The following is a 24,228-nucleotide window of genomic DNA, read 5'->3' as shown; positions in this document are numbered from 1 at the left end:
AAATGGCTACCCTAGTAAGGGGAATAGGGACTGTCTCTGACATGAACTCAGTGGCTGGCTCTTTGATCATCACTAACTTCTTAACTACACCCACAGTGTCTCTGTTTTGTGCCTTTGCTACAGAGTTCTAAGCTCATTTTCATGATTCAGACAGGATCTTTTCCAAATGGTTATTTTACTGAGCTCTCTTTCTTAAAACCTTTTAATGGTTTCTTGTTGTTTTCAGGACAGTTTCTTTGAGTCTACATAAATTCCCGACCTACACTAATTTCTGCTCCCACTTGTGCATTCCTAACTGTTTCTTCACAAAGTAACTCAGACATTGTTACTCAGCTCTTTCTGTTTCACCAGTCTAGAAAGTTCTTCAACTACATGCTTTCATGTCCAAGGTATTCTTTAAATTACTTCTCAAATATCACCACACCAAAGCATTGTCTTTGATTCACTACAGCACATATAACATATTTCTTCCACACTTAGGAAGAATGCTGAGTTTGTGTTTTAGTTGTGCTCAGAGCAGCAGAAATTTTTGCCCAAGGTCAGTCTTGGCTTGACATGTTTACCACTTAATTTACTCCAATGTCTATGTATATTAAGTTCCTTTACACACACCTGAAAAATGGCCTTGAAGAATGTCATGCCTGCCATGTCTCCCATAAAACAATGGTATCAGTAATGGTAGCAGACGGGATCATTTTTTCATGTAGACTGACATTTGGGTTACTATTTTATTATTATTGGTTATGACTGCTTATTATGCTATGAATATATTTTAAAATATAAAAGCCTTTTTAAAGCTTTAAATTTTGTTATAATAAATTGTAGTTTTGGCAACCCATATGTGTCCAATGCACTCCTGTAACCTGGCTCAATCTCAATGAATAATTTTTAAAATATAATTGACAATATTTGAATTTCAGTACAAAGCTTCACATCAGATGCTAATACTAATGTATTACCTTAAATGTAAAAAAATGTGAAGCATGCAACAGAGCTTCACACAATCAGTTGATTAAAATCTATTGATTACTTCTTCAAAATATCTCTCTTTAATTTAAATCAATCTATCTTCTTTATTATCAGGAATCATTTAATATGGTATTTACTTATACAGTTACTGAACTCACAGTGTCTGATTCAAAAAGAAAGGACCACATTTTTTTAAATGTATAAAACACTAGGTTTTGTGCAAACCATTTTGAGAAGTATTATTTCTAAAGGTTTTGGAGCAAGGCAGTATTTATTTTTAAGAAACCCCCAAAACCATCTTCCTGCCAAAGGGATTCTCTCCACCACAAGATCCCCAGGAACCACCAGAAACTAACCCCAAAGACCTAAGATAGCCCAATGGGTAGAGGCCAGTGTAAAAGCTCAACCAACCAAAGACAGAGCAATATGGCATCTGCAGAACCCAGTTATCCAGGGGCAAGTAGCCCTGGACACCCCAGCATAACTGAAATCCAAGAAGATGACCTAACAACTATGCTCATGAAGAGGATAACAGAGGAAACAAATAAAATACATAAAGACCTAGAGGAAGATAAACTCAAACAGGTTATGGCCATCTGTAAAGAAACAGAGGAAGTTGCACCCAAACAGTTTGTGGCCTCTAGAGAGAAAATGCTTAAATCACTGAATGAAATAAAAGAAACAAAGGATTGTTCAAACAAACAGGTGAAAGAATTTATGAAAAAACAGGAAAATACAGTCAGACAGGTGAAGGAGATCAACAAAACAGCTCATGATCTGAAGATAGAATTGGAAAAAGTAAGAAAACACAAATGGAGGAAATTGTGGAGAGAAAAAACTTAGGGAAGAAAACAGGAACTACAGAGGTTAGCATAACCAATAGACTATAAGAGATGGAAGAAAGAATCTCAGGTGTGGAAGATACAATGGAAGAAATAGATGTATCTGTCAAAGAAAATGTTAAATCTAAAAAATTCCTGACAAAGGCCATCCAAGAAATTCAAGACAACATAAAAAGACAAAACCTAAGAATAATAGAATAGAGAAAAAAGAAGATTCCCTGCTCCAAGGCCCAGAAAATATTTTCAACAAAATCATTGAAGAAAATTTCCCCAACTTAAAGGTGAGGCCAATAAGAATACAAGAGGCTAAAGAACACCCAATAAATTAGACCAGAAAAGAAAATTCTCCTGCCACATAATTATCAAAACAGTAAGTATACATAACAAAGAAAAAATTACTAAATAAAAGTTGCAAGGGAAGAAGGCCAAGTAACATATAGTGGCAAACCCATTAGAATAACACCTGACTTTTCAACAGAGACTATGAAAGCCAGAAGGGCCTGGACAGATATCATGCAGACACAAAGAGAACAAAGATGTCACCCAGGCTACTATACCCAGCAAAACTCTCAGTTCTCATAGACGGAGGAAACAAGATATTCAATGACAAAAATGACAAATTTCAACAATACTTACACACAAATCCAGTGTTACAGAAGACACTAGAAGGGAAAATACAACCCAAGAAAACTAGCTACTTTCAAGAACACACAGGAAATAATTTCCTCACTAGAGCAAAACAAAAAGCAACCAAGCACACAACCTTATGACCACAGCCAACATCAAAATCAAAGGATCTAACAGCCACTAGTCATTAATCTCTCTCAACATCAATGGACTCAACTCTCCAATAAAAAGACACAGACTAACAGAATGGATGTGTAAACAAAACTCAGCAATCTGTTGCATACAAGAAACACACCTAAGGCACAAAGATAGACATTACCTGAGGGTAAAAGGTTGGAAGACAGCTTTCTAAGCAAATGGACCCAAGAAGCAAGCCGGAGTAGTCATTCTAATATCTGATAAAATAGACTTTCAACCAAAATTAATCAAAAGAGATGGGGAAGGACACTTCATACTCATCAAGGGAAAATTCCACCAGGAAGACATCACAATCCTGAACATCTATGCCCCAAATACAAGGGCACCCACACTTGTAAAAGAAACATTGATAAAACTTAAACCACATATAGATCCCCACACATTAATAGTGGGAGACTTCAACACCCCACTCTCAACAAAGGACAGGTCAACAAAACAGAAATTAAACAAAGAAACAATGTCTCTGACAGAGGTCATGAATCAAATGGACCTAAGAGACATTTACAGAACCTTACACCCAAACAGAAAAGAATTTACCTTCTTCTCAGCACCTCATGGAACCTTCTCCAAAATAGACCACATAGTTGGTCACAAAGCGAGCCTCAACAGATACAAGAAGACTGAAATAATCCCTTGTATCCAGTTGGATCACCATGGAATAAAGCTGGACCTCAACAACAACAGAAATGGCAAAAAGCCTACACACACATGGAGACTGAACAACTTGCTACTAAATGACAGATGGGTCAGGGAGGAAATAAAGAATAGAAATTAAAGTCTTCCTAGAACTAAATGAAAATGAAGACACAACATACCCAAACTTGTGGGACACAATGAAGGCAGTGCTAAGAGGAAAGTTCATAGTACTAAGTGCCTTCAAGAAGCAATTCGAGACAGCGGATTCAAGCAACTTAATGGCCCACTTAAAAACCCTAGAAAAAGAAGAAGCAGACACACCAAAGAGGAGTAGACGGCTAAAAATAATCAAACTCAAGGCTGAAATCAATCAACTAGAAACAAATAAAACAATTCGAACAGTCAATGAAAGCAAGAGCTGGTTCTTGGAGAAAATCAACAAGATAGACAAACCCTTAGCCAAGCTAACTAAAAGGCAGAGAGACACCACCCAAATCAACAAAATCAGAAATGAAAAGGGGGACATAACTACAGACACTGAAGAAATCCAAACAATCATTAGGACTTACTTCAAAAGTCTGTATGCCACAAAATTTGAAAATCTAAACAAAATGGACAATTTTCTTGATTGATTCGACTTACCAAAGCTGAATCAGGACCAGGTAAATCAATTAAATAGTCCTATATCCCCCAAAGAAATAGAAGCGGTCATCGAAAGTCTCCCATCCAAAAAAAGTCCAGGACCAGATGGTTTCAGCACAGAATTCTACTAGACCTTCAAAGAAGAGCTAACTCCAGTTCTTTTCAAACTATTCCACAAAATAGAAACAGAAGGAACATTCCCAAACTCATTCTATGAAGCCACAGTCACCTTGGTACCTAAACATCACAAAGACCCAACAAAGAAAGAGAATTTCAGGCTAATCTCCCTTATGAACATCGATGCAAAAATACTCAACAAAATACTTGCAAACCAAATACAAGAACACATCAAAAATATCCACTATGACCAAGTAGGCTTCATCCCAGGCATGCAGGGTTGGTTCAATATACGGAAATCCATCAATGTGATCCACCATATTAACAAACTGAAAGAAAAAAACCACATGATAATCTCCCTAGATGCTGAAAAAGCATTTGACAAAATCCAACATCCATTCATGTTTAAAGTATTGGAGAGATTGGGGATAAAAGGCATATATCTAAACATAGTAAAGGCGATATACAGCAAACATATAGCCAACATCAAACTGAACAGAGAGAAACTTAAAGCAATCCCACTGAAAACAGGGACAAGACAAGGCTGCCCACTCTCACCATATCTCTTCAACATAGTTCTGGAAGTCCTTGCTAGAGCAATAAGACAGTTAAAGGAGATCAAGGGGATACAGATGGGAAAAGAAGAAGTCAAATTATCACTATTTGCAGATGATATGATAGTATACATGAGTGACCCCAAAAACTCTACCAGGAAACTCCTACAGCTGATAAACACCTTCAGCAAAGTGGCCGGCTACAAAATTAACTCAAAAAATCAATAGCCCTCCTGTATACAAAAGACAAAAGGGCTGAGAAAGAAATTAGGGAAACAACACCCTTCACAATAGCCACAAATGACATAAAGTACCTTGGTGTAACCTTAACCAAGCAAGTCAAAGACTTGTTTGAAAAAAAATTTCAAGTCTCTGAAGAAAGAATTAGAAGAAGATATCAGAAAACGGAAAGATATCCCATGCTCATGGCTTGGCAGGATTAACATAGTAAAAATGGCCATTTTACCAAAAGCAATCTTCAGATTCAATGCAATTCCCATCAAATTACCAACACAATTCTTTACAGACCTGGAAAGAAAAATTCTCAACTTCATATGGAATAACAAGAAACCCAGAATTGCTAAAATAATCCTCTACAATAAAAGATCTTCTGGAGGTATCTCCATCCCTGATCTTAAGCTGTAGTATATAGCAACAGTTATAAAAACTGCATGATACTGGCATAGAAACAGAATGGTGGATCAATGGAACCCAACAGAGGACTCAGAAATAAACCCACACACTTATGGACCCCTGATTTTTGACAAAGATGCCAAAACCACACAATGGAGAAAAGATAGCATCTTCAACAAATGGTGCTGGTCTAACTAGCAAGTGACAACTTCCTGAACAGAACACCAACAGCACAGGCTCTAAGAGCAACAATCAATAAATGGGACCTCATGAAACTGAAAAGCTTCTGTAAAGCAAAGGACATCATCATCAAAACAAAACAACTGCCTACATATTGGGAAAGAATCTTCACCAACCCTTTATCTGACAGAGGGCTAATATCCAGTATATATAAAGAACTAAAGAAGCTGAAAAGCAACAAACCAAGTAATCCAATTAAAAATTGGGGAACAGAGCTAAACAGAGAACTCTATGTAGAGGAATATCATTAGCCATCAGGGAAATGCAAATCAAACGACCCTGAGATTTCACCTTACACCCATCAGAATGGCCAAGATGAAAAACTCAAGTGACAACACATGCTGAAGAGGTTATGGAGAAAGTGTAACCCTCCTCCATTGCTGGTGGAAATATAAACTCGTACAACCACTTTGGAAGTCAATCCGGTGCTTTCTCAGACAATTAGGTATAATGCTTCCTCAAGACCCAGCTATACTATACACTGCTAGGTATATACCCAAAATTTGCTCAAGTACACAACAAGGACATTTGTTCAACCATGTTTGTAGCAGCTTTATTTGTAATAGCCAGAACCTGGAAACAACCCAGATGTCCATCAACAGAAGGATGGATACAGAAATTGTGGTATTTTTACACAATGGACTACTACTCAGCAATCAAAAAGGAGGAAATCATGAAATTTGCAGGCAAATGGTGGGATCTAGAAAAGATCATTCTGAGTGAGGTATCCCAGAAGGAGAAAGACACACATGGTATATACTCACTTATATAGACCTATAAGATATGATAAACATAATGAAGTCTATACACCTAAAGAAGATAAACAAGAAAGAGACATGGGGTAAGATGATCAATCCTCACTTAGACAATTGGGATGTGCATTGGACATATGACAGGAGCCTACCGCAGAAGGCATCTGAAAGACTCTACCAAGCAGCGTTTCAAAACAGATACTAAGAACTCATAACCAAACCTTCGGCAGAAGGGGAGTTAGTATGACATGGAAAGGATAGGAGCCCCACAAGGACCAAATATATCTGGGCACATGGTTTTTTTCTGAAACTGTTTCTCCAACCTAGGACCATATATGGATATAATCTAGAACCTTTACTTGGACGAAGCTCGTGGTAGCTCAATAACCAATTGGTTTCCCATAGTAAGGGAAACAGGGACTATCTCTGACAGAAACTCAATGGCAGGCTCTTTGACCTCCCCACCCCCCAAGGGAGAAGCAGTCCTGCTAGGCCACAGAGGAGGACTTTGCAGCCAGCCCTGAAGATACCTGATAAAACAGGGACAGACGAAAGGGGAGGAGGTCCTTCCCAATCTGTGGATTTAGAAAGGGGCAGGGAGAAGCTGAGGGAGGGAGGGTGGGATTGGGAGGGAATAAGGGAGCAGGATACAGCTGGGATACAGAGTTAATAAAATGTAACTAATAATAATAAACAATAATAATAAAAATTAAAAAAATAAGAAGCCAAAGGGGAAAAAAAAGAAAAGAAAAGAAAAGAAAAGAAAAGAAAAGAAAAGAAAAGAAAAGAAAAGAAAAGAAAAGCCTGAGTCCATGCTAACATATCATTCATTGCAGGTCTGGTTAGAAAAACAACATTCATACACACAGTTTTAACAATTCTTCTGCACTTTTAAAATACAGAAATATGTAAGAAATACCTCGTAGGTTCTAAATGTAAGTACAGTCAAGTATGTAAATAGTAAAATTTACATAGGTATTTCTTGATGAGCAATGTTTTTTTTTTTAAATTATTTGTCTTGAGCGGTTTACTGTTTACTATGATTACAGGTGTGTCTTCTTTTCATTCATTTTTTTATTCTCTTAGTTTACAAGAGATAGTAGTGTGTGTTGTTTAGTTTTAATAACTGTGGTTGATCTATCCCCATATTGTCTGAAAACTGAAAGACTCTTATCATATGAGCAAGCATTCTACTATCTATAAACTACACACTCACACATACATACACACACACACACGTTCTTGGTTGCTTCGACATTTTGCATCTATATTAATTCTTTGCCCCTTTCACTTCTTATTTCTATAGAAATCCTTTTTTTTTCACTTTATTGAAAACAGATTTTTTTTTAAATTTTCTATCCCGGTTATAGTATCCCTTCTTGACTCCTGCAGAATTTTCCTGAAATCCCTTCATATCCAAATCTACACCTTTTTCTCTCCTTAGAAAACAAGTTAGGAGACCTTCATGAAGATCAAGCTTCCCATCAGCTATATATGTGTAGGGGGCCTAGGTTTAGTCCATGCTCTTTGGTTAGTAGTTCAGTCTCTGTGAGGCCCCATGATCCTCAGTTAACTGACCCAGTTGGTTTGTGGAGCTCTTGTTCCCTCTGGGTCCTTTCATCCTTCCCCCAACTCTTCCACAAGTCTTCCCAAGAAATAGCGATGTAAAGTGAATAAAAACAAACAAGCACCTAGAATAATAGTAAAATAAAATATAAAAAGAAAAACACAAACTAACAGAAGAAAAAGAGTCAAAGAAAAACAACAGAAACACATTTAGACATTGAGGCACACGTTTGCACACATAGGAATCCCACAAAAACACAGAACTGGAAGCAATACAATCTCATAAGGCTCTGGAATTTGTTGGCAACAGCAGAAATGACACAAATTTCCCTTGGCTTCTGGGATGTTGCTCATGGTTAAGCAAAACACATAAGAATATCAGGGATAAAAGCTCTGTTATGTACATACAATCTGAAAGAAGAAAGAAAAAGATGGTGAGTGCAGTAACTGTGGCCATTTAGTGCTCTAAATACATGTTTTGGAGATGCTTTGTTGTCTAACATCCATTGAGATAATAACGCAGAATATAAATAAATCCCAAATCAAAAACAAAAAGGAGATACTTTATACAGATATCAGGCAATACTGTGTAGGTAGGAGATGTGCATTATGGGAATTTTGCAAAGCTATCTTTTTTAACATGGTGTTGATCAATGATCACAGAAATGACAGTATTCCTGTAATGATTTAAAGCTTCCAAAGAGCATTCGGTCTTCCGACTACTTCCAGAGTCATTACACACATGATTGTGTGTGTGTCTTTAGGAAGATTGTAAAAGAATGCCTGGAGTGGGTGTGCTACCCTCTGGGACCCTCTACTCTCTGAGAAGAAGGAGAGGGTGGTGTAAGAAGAGGGAGGGTGCTGGGGTCGGGCTGTAAAGTGAATAAGTAAGTAAGCAAGCAAGCAAGCAAGCAAGTAAATAAATAAATAAATGGAAGAGAAAAGAAAAAAAGGAGAAAGAAATGCCTGGAGTAAGCACAAAGCTTAAAGCAGAAGCAATTTCGCTGGCGTCCCAGACTCTGAAACATTGTCCATATTTCTGTATATTAACTATTGCATAATGGTGATGCAGGCAATGAAAATCAGCTGCTACTGACATTATATTCTTTCATTTCTAGATGATTTCAATATTCAGCTCAGCTTGAGAATAAGAGGAATGCATTCGGGAGTCTGGCATACAAGAAAAATGGGACAGACAAGGACTCTAACTAAAATATCAAATCCTACTCTGGACCAGAAAATGACTAAACTACATGACTAATCCAGTTGTTCCACTTCACCAGGCAGAAGTAGCTAGGAGCTACAGTGGGTCACGCCAAGGGCAGGAGACTATATTTCAGATTCATAGAAGGCTTAATATTTATAACATCAAAAAAATTCCAAAGTGTGTGTGTGTGTGTTTGTGTGTGTGTGTGTGTGTGTGTGTGCGCTTTCTTAGGTTGTAGCCTTTGGAAAAGTGGACAACCGTAGATCAAGGAAAATGGTGAAATCCAACAATAAAAGTAGAGGGAAGCAAGATGTCTTTGACAGGACCTAAGATTGCAGGAGAGTTATGTCCATTCTCATTTGCCTAGAGCTTAATTTCCTGCCTTCTTTCCAACATAGTTGAAACTTTTTCATTCTGTTAATCATCAGTAATAAGAACAAATATGATCATTTATAAATGACTTTTGAACTTTTTTTTTTCTTGGCAAAATCTGAAGAATTAATGTGTTTCTAGGGAGTAAGAATAGCACTGTTATCCATGGCACATCTTAAGATATTTGATAGGAGGTGTTTGGAAGAAGATGTGAATTCAAATTTCACATCTGCCCATTTTTTTTTTTATTTCATGCCAAATAGTAACTTGCCTCTCTGTTTCTTCATGTCATAAAATGGTATGACACATTAAAGAAACTGAATTGAAGAATAAAGTAGGATGTGGCATATACCAGTGCTAAATGAATGCCAGTTTCCTGGGTTATGATCACCTGAATGAGAAACAACTTACTGCAAAGGCACAAACAAGGCTGTGAAGCACAATGTGCAAAGGAAGTTCAACAGATGCATTGATGATGAAAGCGCCTATAAATACATTACGCTCTTAAAGTATTACGGATGTGAAAACACTGCCCGTGTTTCCTGGATGCCACAGTCGGAGGGCTTTGCAATTGACAGCAGGCATTTCTATTAGTTAAGACTCACCCTCTACCTTTGTCCTCATGGCACAGTAAGTGGAGCATATTGAACATAACTGAAATTTTCGTCAAGATTGATTCATCACAATAACTGGAAGCAGCATTCTTTATGCCAACTCTAGTAGTTGTTGCCGGATTATTCCCAATTTTGAATTGCTTTTCCTGCTGTTTTCAGCTAATTTCTCATCCCCTATGACCCTAAAATTTATAGTGTCCTGGTTTGTTCACTCCTTTCCTTGCCTTTGCTTTTCTTTCAATCCTTTGCTGTGGGAATTTCTTTAGCTCCTTTGCCATCTGATATCTTTTTGTTCTCTTCTTTATTTTCCCTGTAACTTTCCAATTTCTTTGGAGGCCTGTTTTGTGAAGAATCACCTGCAACCTATTCTTTGCAGTCTTTGTAATTAGAGTGCTTGCAAAAACAAACCTTGAGCACAGTTGTTGATTCTTGGTAAAGCCAATTAAAAATGTTACATATTTGAAAAGGCAAAAATATGCAAACATTCCTTGTATCTACGTGTTGACACATATTCCTATGACTCAGGGGAATTTTAGTTTAATTATTTCTTATTCTGTGTTCGAAATACCAGGTGGCTGTGTGATTGGCTGTCACTAAATATATGTAACAGCACAGCCAATTAAGTTGCAACTCTACAGAGCAAAGCTGGTGGAAATAAAGTCACCAAAGAGGGTGGTATAAGAATGACAGTATTTAGTTTGAGAAATAACTCTTGGCATAAGTAATTAAGGTCATTTGTATAGAATAAAAACGGTCAGGTTATTCTAGGAAAAGTGGTTTCTGCACTATGTCCCCGGCCAGTACTACTCATTAATGGATTATGTGCATAAAGATGACCCAGAAGACATTCTAAGTGTCTCTTGGCTCATGTCAGTGAGATTAACATGTACTTAGTATAAAAGAGACACAGAGAGCTTGAGGGCGCCGTGGAGATAATTGTTTCCAATCCTCTCATTTCACAGATGAGAAGAAGAAGCCCAGAGTGGCGAATTCATTTTCACAGGTTTTACATCTAGTTAGTAAATGTCAGGGATGAAGCCAGCCTGCTGAATTCTTAATGAGCAGGCTTCCATTATCACCAGTGCCACTCTACCATTTGGTATGGTTTATTATTCTTCGGAATGTACCAGCACTTGACGCAGGGATCTATATTTCTCTTAACTATCATAACCATGGATTCATCCATGCTGAAAACTTCCGTAGTCTTCCTCCCCCATCCACCATTCTGTATGGCACCATCCTTTTCATCTGAAACATTACTTGGCACACTTTCACCTGCTGAGGTGGCCAATTATGCATAGAAGAAGCACTCTTTTGTTTTCTTAAAGCAAACCTTGCACTAAGTTTTGGTTTTGTCTTCTATTAGATAAAATGATATGAAAGAAATCAAAGAGAACGGCCAGATTAAAAGTTTTGTAAGCTGAATCAGAATGAGTACATTTCTACAACCAAAACTGATTCAATTACTGATGTATTTTTCTGATTTTCATAAAAGTCTCCATAACGTTTTTTGTAATATATATATATATATATATATATATATATATATATATATATATATATATATATAATATTTGTCACAGTTTGGATGTTGCATTCTCCCACAGATAAGATGGTTAAAGACTTGTGCCCCACAAAGGGAGACGCTAGGAGATAGAATACCTTGAAGAGGTGGAGCCTGGCAGGAGTTTAAGCCATTTTAGACGAACTCCTGAAGTGTGTAGTGGCACATTGGGACTTTCTTCTTTGCTTCCTGGCCAGAAGATTGACTGCTGCCCTCCTTTCTCTACTACACGTTTGACAGTGATAATGCTATCTCACCAGAGGTCCAATGGCAATGGATCTGACTGATCATGACTCAGAACTTCTAAAACCAGAATAGTCATGAACCAAATAACTTTTCCTCTGCATACGTTAAAGAGCTCAGGAATTTATTACACTGACGGAAAGCTGACTAACACAGCAGCAACGCATTACAAGCAAATCTTTTATGCACATTTGTATATTCAGAAGATTTCTTGGCACTAAGAGAGCAAGATAGCCTGCTGCTTGTATAAAGTAAGGTTAGTTCCTTTACTCCATTTAAAACTAGAACTCTATTAAATGTTATTTCCTCTTCCGGAGAAAAAGCGGAGTATGTGAATGTGCTGTGAACATAGCCACTATTCACAGTTGTCCTGAGCCATTCTGAATCATACAGTGTTTTCCTGTAATGGACCATTGTTATAAAGTCATAAAGTGCTATTCCAGAGAGTAAAGCAACTTTATTTGATTTCTCAGTATTAATTTATGTAAGAATTCCAACAATAGCAATATGATTAGTATTTACTGAAATAAAAGCATTTTCCATTACGGTATTTTAATAAAGTATATGCCCTATAAAATCTGGCACTGTTGGAAATAAAATGTTTTTCAGATCACATGGATTGTCTGGAGAGTGGATGGGAGGAGGGCTCTTTCTAATGTGGTGGACTCTATTGCCTGTTTTTGGATCAGTTCCCCTTGGCAGCACAGCCTTGCCTGGCCTCAGTCTTGATGTGACTTGATGTGCTGGGGAGGATTAATATGGGGGGGGGATCCCCTTTCCTTGGGGGAAAGGGAGTAGGGAAGGGGAAGCAGGGAATCTGGAGGAGAGGAGGTGGTCGGCATCTTTGGGATGTAAAGTGAATATATGTGAGGTAAATTTTATTACTGTGCAATGCTATAATTGGTTTTAAGGCCTTTTAAACTTATCCTATCCAAAGACAATGTGCTGATTTTTCTCTCTTAATATAACTAAATGCCATTAGTTCAACATAATATTGCTTTTGTTGTTAAGGTGGGGAGCTAATCTTTCTTGTGTTAATGTTCACTTCAATAAAAGAGATTTGTTCTTAAAAAGAAAAGAGGAAGGAAGGAAAAAATATTAAATGACTTTTAGCTTAGAATTAGGACAGAACTTGCAACAATTTCTCAAATAGCCCAAAATATACCTGTGCCATTTTGTGCTAAATATTTATTGAAGGTGATATTCTCTACATTAACAATTTTCTACTCAAAATGTTGGTTAACTCTGAAAAACACAGTGTACAGCCTGAAATATCAAATATTCAGTTAAGATTTTACTCTGTATATAAAATAAATTGTGTGTCTATCTCAAAAAAAAGGAAAAATTCTATAAGTCCTTAAAACTAATAGAAACTTATAATATAAAACAAACCAAGCAAAAATCCTCCCGCCATGAGGTAAAAATAATTCAGTCTTTTGTTGGACATAAATAAAACATTCTCAGAGATTGCCTGACTGGTGTACATGCTTTTATGGAAATGGAGGTAGAGATCAATGCCATTAGCCTAGTGTCAAAGAAAGTCCAACTGTAACAACAGATTCAAGACAAGTATGGTAAAACATTTCTAAAAATTCAGCTAATTTACCATTTATGTTTAAACTTTTTGGCAATTTGTCACTCTGATTATGTTCTCATAACTTCGGTATGTCTCACTGCCTTCACCTCTCCTTTAATATAATAATTTTACACTAATTCCCTGAAATAATAAAAATTTAATTTTAAAACATAAGTACATCATTTAAAAATCTGAAATTGGGTTTTTAATTCTATGACACTATGTAAACACTATTCATATTTATCCATTTAAAGTAACATGGGATATTTTCAGATAGTAAGAGTATCTGGAAAAATGAGTAAACATTTTCACCAATATTTTATAAATAGCAAAATATACAAGACCCTTTTATTACTTTTATAAATCCAAGAAGTATTTCCAGCCTCGTCATTTAATGGAAGAGGAGAATTTACACTTCTGAGAAGCCAATAAGAACTTGCTATAAAAAAATACATGAAATTTATTATAACTATTTTCTAAAACAGAGATTGCTTTTTAGCCTGGAAAAAAATTTAATCCACTTAACCTCCAATTTCTCCACTTTTTAAATCCTCTTTTTATTTTTTCTCTTAATTACAATTTAGTTACTGTGTATTCCAGCTATAGCCCCTCCTCATCCTCTCCCAATCCCACCCTCTCTCCCCCTTCTCCCTTGCCCCTCTCCCAGTCCACTGATACACTCCCTATTCCTTTAGGATTTTGCTGGAGGAAATCTTAGTTTAAATTTCCATGAAGTATGAGGTACTTTAAAAGCTCCATTCAATGCTAATACTCAAGAATATAAAAATTAGATGTGAACATCTGATGGATGGCTATAATACGACAGATACCTCAAAAATGCCTTCACTATAGCAAATGCAATCAAAGGAAAGCAATGTGAAGCTTGTGAAATGCTAATTTAGATCAAAATAGCCATAACTTTATTATCATAAAGTGAAAACACAAAGCTTAAAGCATCCATGCAAACCTGGCAGAGCTGACGTTTTCAAGGGGAACATGGCTTATTTTCAGACCCACCCACCCCTAATTTTCTCACTTATCGGACATCATGGCTTACAAAATACAGTGATTAATTATGGGAGACTATAGCCATGATACTCATCCAATATTTGACCTTTTCAGCATCAAATTGTAGGCATGAATAGGAAATGTTGTAATAAAAATTCTATCTTCCCAGGTAGGATGCTAGATTGTGTCTTTTGGGTGATAACAAAAACCACCCGATTCACAAAACTCTTTAAAGAAGAAACTCTTTGATCTTCTAGATATTTTAAGCATAATGGCCTGCAATATAAGACTGTAGTTAACATCATTGCCGCTCAGCTTGTTAGTTTTGTGAGTGTGGAATATGATTTGATATTTCTTGATCTCAGGTTTTTGTTTTGTTTGTTTTTTCTGAATTGAGACTTGAGAAACAAACACAACAAACAAACACAAACAAAACATATCTAAACAGAAGCGATTTCCTTATTGAAATTGCTGGGATTAAAAAAAAATCTGACATGTTTGGCTAAAAACACATTTGTGTTCCTGGGATTTGAGCATCACTAATTATCAGATAGGTAACAGCATATCAAATGGAGAGATACTGTTATTCGGCTGAGCTGCATTCAGACTCCTTTCTAAAATACTACACTTCAAAGTTTTGATTCTTTAACATCGTGCAGGTTTAGATTTTAGGTGGTATGTAAAATAAGGCTGGAAATAAAATGATTTTCTATTTTGTAAGATTTGATTATTGCTATTTTGTGTGCTATTATTCAGAATGCTATTACAAATGAATATTGTGATAATTGCATACATATTTCATCACTTTCTTGAAGTTTAGAACCAAGTCATCTGAATTTCTTGTAGAAGAGGGAAATAGCCGATTTGTGTATTGGTTTTGCCAAATCCGTGTTTTCTCCAGCATATTTGTGTAAGGCAGGGATAATGGGTCCCCCTCAGAGGAGCAGCTGGATTCAGTAAGGAGAACTGTCAGGGAGTTGGAGAGATGATGCAGTAATTGAGCTGAGTTCAGACTCCAAGCACCCAAAGCTGGGCATCGCAGTGAGCGCCTCCCATCCTAACATGGCAGCCAGAGAAAAGGTAAACTTGGAGGTCTGTTTCTCAGAAAACCAGGTAGAGAATCATAGAGGAAGACATGTGCACCTAGGCAATCACACCTGCACGTGTGTACATAGCCATGTACCTGACACACACGCAAACATAACACATCTCAACATAATCACACCTACTTTCAATTTTTCTAAAATCTGCTGTAAATTTTCTATTGTTTTGATATTCACCACATTTCCCCCTAGTGCTTGGAACTGAATTCTGGGCAAGCTGGACCAGTGCTGTTAACACTAAGCTGTATTTCAATTCCTCACCTCCTGAAAGTGTATTTACTGCTACTGACATCCCTTTGTTTGTGAAATCCTTAACAACATTGTGTGAAAAATATCTGGAGGAATTAAGTGGTAATGAAATTAAACAAGACTTCGGGTAAGCCAGAGAACAACGTGACACAATAGGCATACCCTGCTTGAGTTCCATGGGGCTGATTAGGAATGGTCACAGCCTTTGCAGGGAGGAGTCATTTCGTGATCCACAAGCTCTGGCTTTCTGCCCCTAGGACTGACTAGCTTGTCTCCACCATCCGTTTCTCACCCAAACAGAGGGATTCTCACTGCAGGAAAATCATCTTTTAAGTTGACCAGAGTTCAAAGGGACACAGATGAGAAGTAAAATCTTAAACCACTCACAACACAACAACAATAAAAATAAAAATAACAACAAAACCCCCAGCAGCCACTCTAGGCCTGTTGAAAGCCATGCAACATTATCCTACCAGGAATCCTGGAACATTAATGATGACTTTGAGTGGTGAAGTTTTCTTTTTACCACATTTAAATATATCATTTACTTAGAGCTCCCATTTTCTTCCTTTGTTCTGTGTCTCCTCATTGTTGTCTATATACCAAACTTTAGCAGTTTGGCTATTATCTTTGGGGTCATTCTCTGAGCAGGAAGGCACTAATCTAGAAATCTGAACCCAAACATGTAAGGTGTTTCCAAAAATAACACTTAAATGATTCACTGACTCCTTTGGTCCTCTCTAAATATCATGAACAAAACTATAGTGCTGAATCAGGATGTTATATTTATTAAGTGTGCCAAGGCTAAGGAATTTTTTAAATGATTTGTTTATTTTTATTTCATGTGCATTGGTGTTTTGTTTGTACGTATGTCTATGTCAGAGGAGTCATTGTTCTTAACCACTGAGCTAACTTTTTTTAATTAAAGATTTTATGTATTATGTATACAGTGTCTGCCTGCATGTACACTTACACACCAGAAGAGAGCACCAGATCTCATTATAGAAGGTTGTGAGCCACCATGTTTTGGCTGGGAAGTTAACTCAGGACCTCTGCAAGAGCAGACAGTGCTCTTAACCTCTGAGCCATCTCTCCAGCCCCAAGGCTAAGGAATTTAATAGAGCTTTACATACAGTTACTTAAGTAACTTTACAAATACTTCTTTAATTAATTGTAGTTTTAACTTAGAATAGAAATCTTTGAAAGTATAGTATTTGGTAAAGTTTAAACAACGAATTTGGGATATTTTATGTAATTATCTGAAAATGTAACAGCTAGGCAAAATAATGGTATATTTTAAATATTTTATTTCAATAAAAACTTGTGTTAATGTGGCTTATATATGCTTTATCTATCACAATTTTATTTGCTCTTTAAATTTTTGACTAGCAATATAACTTTTAAGAACAAAATGTAACTAATAAGAAAAATATTTTTTTTAAAAAAAGCAGTTTCCTCAATTTATGTGTTCTTAAAAGAAAAAAAAATTCTGAGTGACAAAGTTAGTTACGATAGTATTTATGACCCAGAAATTATAATTTAGTTTTATAGAAACTTTTACTGGAAAGAAAATGAAAAACGTGTGTTAGGCTTTGAGAAAAAAAAAAATGGTTAGATTGTAATTGAAATGTCAGGGGAAATAATTAGTGGCTGAGGTTTCCATAAGTTTTAATAGCAGTGATATCTGTGATAAAGAAAATGTATTCCTGTAATAATTTATAGAGACTTTCCAGCTCTTGGTAGACGGAAGGGCACAGGAAGCACCTAGATAACGCAGTCTGTGTTCAGCTCTGCCCTGTATTCTATTTTTCTGCTGTACTGTCTATCTCACAGTTCCTGTCTTCCATCTTCTTACAGAGCAGGGGCCTATGAAATCGCAAAGGTTCTCTTCTTCTTAAGAAACGAAATAGGAGTGGCTTGAGATCTCACATGGACTTTGGATCCAGAGCCCCATTCGCAGTTATATTTAAGAGAAATTATATTTAAGAGACCAGAAAGATGAACAGAAAGAAGACACTGCTTTGAGCCCTATAGACAAAACATCAATATGAAAACAGCTGCCAGGATTCAAAAACAGTGAAGGAAAGTATGACTGAATCCCTTAGGAAGATGGCAGGGGAGTTATGGATGTCACATGCAGATTGAGAGAGACATTGTGGACCTCACTGATCACGCTGTAGTTTAGCATAAACTGCGGGGAGATGGCTAAGCATATGGAATGGAAAATTGATGGTAACAGAATTGCCTTGGCATTTTTAATGAGAATAGTCACTTGTTCCCTGGTGTTTATGTTGGGGCTGAAGAGGGGGCTCAGATGTTAAGAGCACTGGCTGCTCTTCCTAAAGGTCCTGAGTTCAGTTCCACGTGGTGACTCAAAACCATCTAAAATGAAATCTAGTGCCCTCTTCTGGTGTGTAGGCGTACATGCAGGCAGAACACTGTATAAATAATAAATCTTTTTTTAAAAAAACTTTTTTTAATTTGCACAAACTTATGTAAGATTACAGTTTTAATTAGCATAAATAGTAAATTAAAAAGGAATAGCATACAAACCCTCTCAGTGTGGATGTGTATGGTGGGGGAACCTATGCTGGGAAAATGTTAACTTTATACAAGAAATGGATCCAACCCAAGTGACTTAAGAATGTGTAACTTCAAAAACAAACTCTTGGACCCAGAAGACAGGTCAGTGTGTGGCTCTGCTTCAGAGGCCGTCTGTAAACACACAATCTCCAAACTGGCCTCCAACTGGGATGCTTTCCAAATTTTTGCCATGTATTATATGTATTTAGTGACTTTGTTTAGTGACACTAAACATTCTTGGGCCAGACTACTAAAGTTTCTGCTTCATGAAGTTTGGTGTATGGTTTTTAGAGTTACATTTCCACAAGACCCCACATACTCCTAACCCGGTTCTTCCCTCGGTGTTTGAAACTGTGCCATGGGCACATCTCTCTTCCAGAGCATAACAAACGATAAAGAACAGGACACGCGGTCATTTCTCTTCACACTCTGCTGATGAGGACTTAGTCATTTTGCTACTGAAAGAGGCTGAGAAGTTGACAGCGCTGTGACCACAGACAATTATTTCCACATGGAAGAGTGAAAGAAAAGCTTGATGTGAGAAAGTAGAGTCCTCAGCAGGAGATAAAATGCTTGAGGTTTCCTATGAAAGCTCTGCACTGCGAATGGGGCTCTGGATGCAAAGTCTGTGTGAGATCTCAAGCCACTCCTATTTCTTCACACTCTCATCCCATTATATTCAACATAAATTACATGTAAAGTCTTATAATGTCTTATCATGCTGTTACATTTCTTTTATTAACTCTTAGAATTAAAAGACTTCATGACGCAGAACTTCCTATAAACCTTTTTACTAATGGTCTGGTGCTCCTATTCCCAACTACTGAACTGTAAGAAAATCCAGAAGGACTAGTGCTGTGTCTCTATTTGTTCATTATTTTGAAGCCTCTCATAATAGATGCCACACAAGTAAACATTCAATAAATATACATTTACTAGAAAGAATATTTTGAAACAACGCAACACACTATTTTTCTATGATGTCTACTTGCATCCCATCAACTCATGAAATATTGTTTATGTAGTTGTGTTCAGCAGCTGTGCCTACTTATATTGCTCAAATTCCTACATTTATCCCAATTATTCTATCAGCAAGTGTTTATGATTCATTTGATCATAGACCTTCCCATCTAAGTAGGACTCTATTATATCCTACTTGCTGTTATTATCTGTGCCTCCTAATGTTACCAACATCCTTGAGGTGATTTTCCAATGGGTCAATAGACAAATGGCAATGTAGACAATCTCAAGTTAAGGCTAGAAGAGAGGATACATTTTCTCTACAGAGGAACTTCAGCTTCTATGGAATGAAGACAATGCAGCCAGTCCTGATGAGACCTGATAGGCTAATGTCATATGGAAGGGAGGAGGACTTCCCTATCAGTGGACTGGGGTGGGGGCATACAGGGAGAAGAGAAAAGGAGGGTAGGTGGGATTGGGAGGAGACAAGAGAGGGGGTTACACCTGGGATACAAAGTGAATAGATTGTAGTAAATAAATAAACAAGTATTAAAAGATGTCTTTAGACAAAAAAGTTCTGAAAGTTTTTTAAAAAGCCTTTTGAATCTAATAGAATTAAAATTGTAATTCCTGTAAAATATTTTTCAATTTACAAGTAGAAGGTATAATATTATATATGAAATTACTGATTTAGACAATTGTCTAGAAGCTGATTTTTGGTCATCCTAGTCTTCCTAATTTCTCTGAGCTAATGAGGGCACTGAGACAGAAGGGTAGGAATCCAAAGTTGCTGTCCTTTGCAACCTGTTCAAACCACATTGTAAAACAAAGCGGATTTCTATTCATTTAAAGTAAACTAGAGAGGTGGCGGCTTACCCAAGGAAGAGCACAGCAACTGTCTGTCCAATACTAAATGCTTTGCCCTGAAAGCATGCACACAAGTAACATTATACAGACTGAAAAGGTTATATTTAGGAATACATATATATGCATATATATGTATATTCATATCTACATATAACAATGGTTAATAAAAAAGCATGGCCACCAATTTGAAATAGAGCAAGGAGGGCATATAAGAGTATGGAGAGGATAAAGGGAAGGGAGAAATTATGTCAGAATATCATGATCTCAAAATAAAAGAAAAAATAGAGAAATATAATCAGGTAATTATGAGTATGCATATGCTTTAAATCCTAAACTCATCAAGAGAAGTTTAGTTGAAAGAATAATGCTGGGTCAGCTTTTAAATTTTTAAGAATCCTATAACCAAATCCCTTTTTCAAGCAGCAAACCTTTTTTTTTTCTTCTTGAAAATAACTATAGGTTTCTCTCTGTCACATCCTTCACTCTGCCCACTCACTTGCTTTAGATACTCCTGAGGTTTACATACATTTTACTGTATTTGAAAGCTCTAGGGTTCCTCCTAGAAAATGTCAAACTCTAATCATCTGAATGTTATATTCCATCTGGATCCAAGGAAATACGTACACTGTGATAGGAAGATCTTTTCCCCTGATGCGTGGGTTTAAGGAAACATCAATTCCGTGAACCTAAGGCACTGAACAAGGTGGATATTTAGAGAAGTTTACCCTTACACTAATATATAAATTGTGATGGAAAGTTATGATTTCAATTTCTTCAAATATCATCACTTGAGTATACATAAAATACTTTTCAAAACAGAATTATGTTGTTTTACATGTATGCATACATGATTATTCATAAAGGGCTTACTTATAAATAGTTGTATATTTATTTTATGTATTTTCAAGTCTCACTGTGTTGCCCAGACTGGCAAGGAACCACTGAGATTAAGAGCTTCACTATTAGCCTCTCTATTGGCTGAGATTACATGCTTGTATTACCATACATGAGTATCTATTTATGTACCTTCCCTTTGTCTGAAGAGAGAGAGATTTTTAGAAAATAAATTCTGGAATCTTTTTTTTTTTTCCTTTCTGGAATCCCGAGATTGAACACTTTCTCCTGGCATTAAAAGATTATTAGTGTAACAGTCATCAGGGTCAATGTGACTTATTGGTTGCTAAGTTGATAGGCAGTAGGTTCTCCTTCCAGGCCTGAATAGAACTCCTTGCTTCAGAAAGATCGAAAACTCATTTACAGAGCATTAAGTATAAATAATAAATTACATAATGAAAATATTTCTTAAAAATAATGAAATCATTGCTTAACATAGTTTTGTCGCTTTCTACTCCTTTAAGAGAAGTTTAATAAGGTAGTCAGTCACTTCTGTGAACACATTGGGCACAGCAACACAAAGTAGCAGCAATAAACACGACTTTAAAGATTGGAGAGCATGACGATTTTCGTAGAAATAAAGCGAAGTGTTTGTATGATAATGTAAAGACAGAGGGGCAATGCTGTCTGGCCCTTTCTGCAGGGTTCCATTTCTTATAGCATGTGTTGGTGAAGTATTTTGTTTAGATATAAGCATGTTTTTGTTTTGATTTCAGGTGTGTGATGTGGGATTGATTCAGATGGTCCACAGCAGCAGCTTACTTGTTCTGTGTGGGCTCTGAGAGGCGATCTTTGCCAGGTGCAGATAGTTTAAATCTAAGGACTCTGGAGAGAAAATGAGTGCCAGAGCCCAGGTAATGTTGGGGAGCGCTGAGAAAGAACAAGGCTGCTGCTGCTTTTCTCCTGCAGCTCCTGGATGCTGTTGATGCAGTGAGACAAGAAGTTGAAGATCTCCTGAAAAGAGGACTGGATTGGCTCCAAGGAACCTGAAGACCCTAACCAGCAAGAAGCAACTAAGAAAACTGCACCCCCTCTCCCACTAAACGTTTTTCTCTCCTACCTGTTGTTGGGGTGTAGGAAGTTAATTTGGTAAAGTAAGAAGAAAGAGATATAAAAAAGTGTAAATAGAAGTTTTTAAAAATTACACCAACAGAATTTATATTATATTATTATTCAAGTAATTGAAACTTAACTCATGGAATATAAAGCCTGAATTATGGTAACATCTTATATATCTTCTTCATATGTTTTAAACATATTATTAAATTTTAAGAAATGAAAATTTATGTATTTTATTTTAATCAGACAGGTTAAACTTAATCCCATTATATATAGCCAAGGATATCACTGAGAACTCCTAGTTCTTCTGACTTCAACTCTCCAATGTTAGAATTACAGATCAGTTGCACCAAGCCTGGTATATGCTGTGCAGGGGATTAAAGCTAGGGCCTCTGAATGCCAGGAAGAAGCTACCACTTGAGCTACATCAAGATATATATGATGTGTATACATGTGTGTCTATCACCCAAGACAAAAATAAAACAAGTGCTTAGAAATTATCCTGATGAGATTTTAAAATATCAAAACAGATTGTATTTCCTTACTGTAATTTTTAAATATTACTTCAAATATTTCTGCTCCTTACAGTTTAATAGAGAAAGATTGGTTTGCTAGGCTGATTCAATTCAATCTTTACGAAGAAGTTGGTTGAAGAGAGAAAACTACATACCTTTTCTTGATACTGCCTCCTTGAAGAATCCAAAGACTGGATCAAAGCTGTGGCATGGCCAACAAACATTGCATAGCAGGTGGCCCCCACAATCATGCTTAGCATGGTGATCCAGAGGTCAGACATGCTGACAGGGGCTTGGGCGCCATAGCCGATGCACAGCATGTGACTCATGGCTTTGAAGAGTGCGTAGGAATACTGCTTCCCCCAAGAATCATTCTGAAACAAGAGAAAAGAGAAAGTGAACTGAGACATTGGGATAATAAAAGGAAAAAATAAGTGCCACTTATCTGCAGAAGCACTGGAATTTAGCAAGTATGCAAAAACTTCCTGCTGGATGCTAACCAAATGACCCAATGATGTTCAAATCTGGCCTATTAGGATAAAACAGAAATGACACCATTTGTAGTTCATGCATTCCTAGCCAGTTTTAAATTGGCTGTTTTTAAAAGTAAAATTCCAGTTGGAAATATTGTACAAGTGTCATCACAAAATACTATTGAGAATAAATGTTGAGTCTCATTGAATGTTTCCAGAGAATGACAGTTCTCTAGTAATTATGTTTGCAAGCTGAGACAGGTGCAGGTCAGTCCAAGCAATGAATCCCAATAGAAGAACTTTTGTTAATAATATATAGTGCAGACTTTATGACTACAACTTGATATATGCGTAGTCTTTAGTACTTTTTGTGTTTTATAAATGAAAAACAAACATGTTTCAGAAATACAGTCATAATTTGGTTGACATTCTAAAACTCCTCAGACCTGACTTGTGTTAATTATGATGGTAAATTTTTAATGTCATTTCAAAATTTTATTCCAATATCTATTTTCCTGAATCAAAATGGTGGGTCAGTAATTCAAACCCAAAAGAAAATGACTAAAGATAATAAAATATGAAGACTTTTCCTATACACTATTTATTACTAATAAAATGAGGTAATAGTAATAGATGAATAACTTAAAACCTTCAATATAGAAAAATATTTGGTATCACAGTGATATAAAACACATTGAATAATTACATGTTAATCTTCACTGACTAATTTTAAGCACTCTTCTGCCGATCATTTTTAGGCTAGCACAGTTTATATCATTTTAGCTCCACTCTCAAGGATAAAATTCATAGTGACAACAGTGGTTCTTGGCTAATGCAAAATCACAAATACTTTTCTCTATCTTTTAATTTCAAATAAAATATATTTTTGGTTGATATAAGTGTTCCTGGAGCTATTAAAATGTTTCATAGGCTGTGAGAACATTAGGATGGATTTTTAAAAACATCACATTACGATGTAAATTTCAGTACATGTGCTGTGGATGATTCACACTGAATGATTTTTCTGTTAAGATTTAACACAATAGACATCAGTCTCATGTTTGTCAGTGGGAATTTTTAGTTGTGCTTTTGTATTATGAGACAACGGTTATAGTTCCATGCAAGTGCCAAGAAGCTGGGAACCCAAGGAGGCTTCACTCAGCTT

The 24,228-nt window shown here is 36.5% G+C and overlaps 1 protein-coding gene across 1 annotated transcript in view; it reads right to left on the bottom strand.

Moving 5' to 3' along the window:
* The window catches only part of LOC129673534 (potassium/sodium hyperpolarization-activated cyclic nucleotide-gated channel 1), a 187,575-nt gene that overhangs the window by 99,108 nt on the left and 64,239 nt on the right, over positions 1–24,228 (bottom strand). Inside the window, exon 2 of the mRNA XM_055603382.1 lies at positions 22,746–22,964. Within this exon, the coding sequence (XP_055459357.1) occupies positions 22,746–22,964 (219 nt within the window). The remainder of the gene's footprint in view (positions 1–22,745; positions 22,965–24,228) is intronic.

This window comes from Psammomys obesus, unplaced genomic scaffold (genome assembly GCF_907164565.1).
Source record: "Psammomys obesus unplaced genomic scaffold, mPsaObe1.curated_primary_1811, whole genome shotgun sequence".
Classification (NCBI taxonomy): Eukaryota; Metazoa; Chordata; class Mammalia; order Rodentia; family Muridae; genus Psammomys; species Psammomys obesus.
The sequence above is the reverse complement of the archived record's forward strand: the minus strand, read 5'-3'. Positions and strand labels throughout refer to the sequence as shown.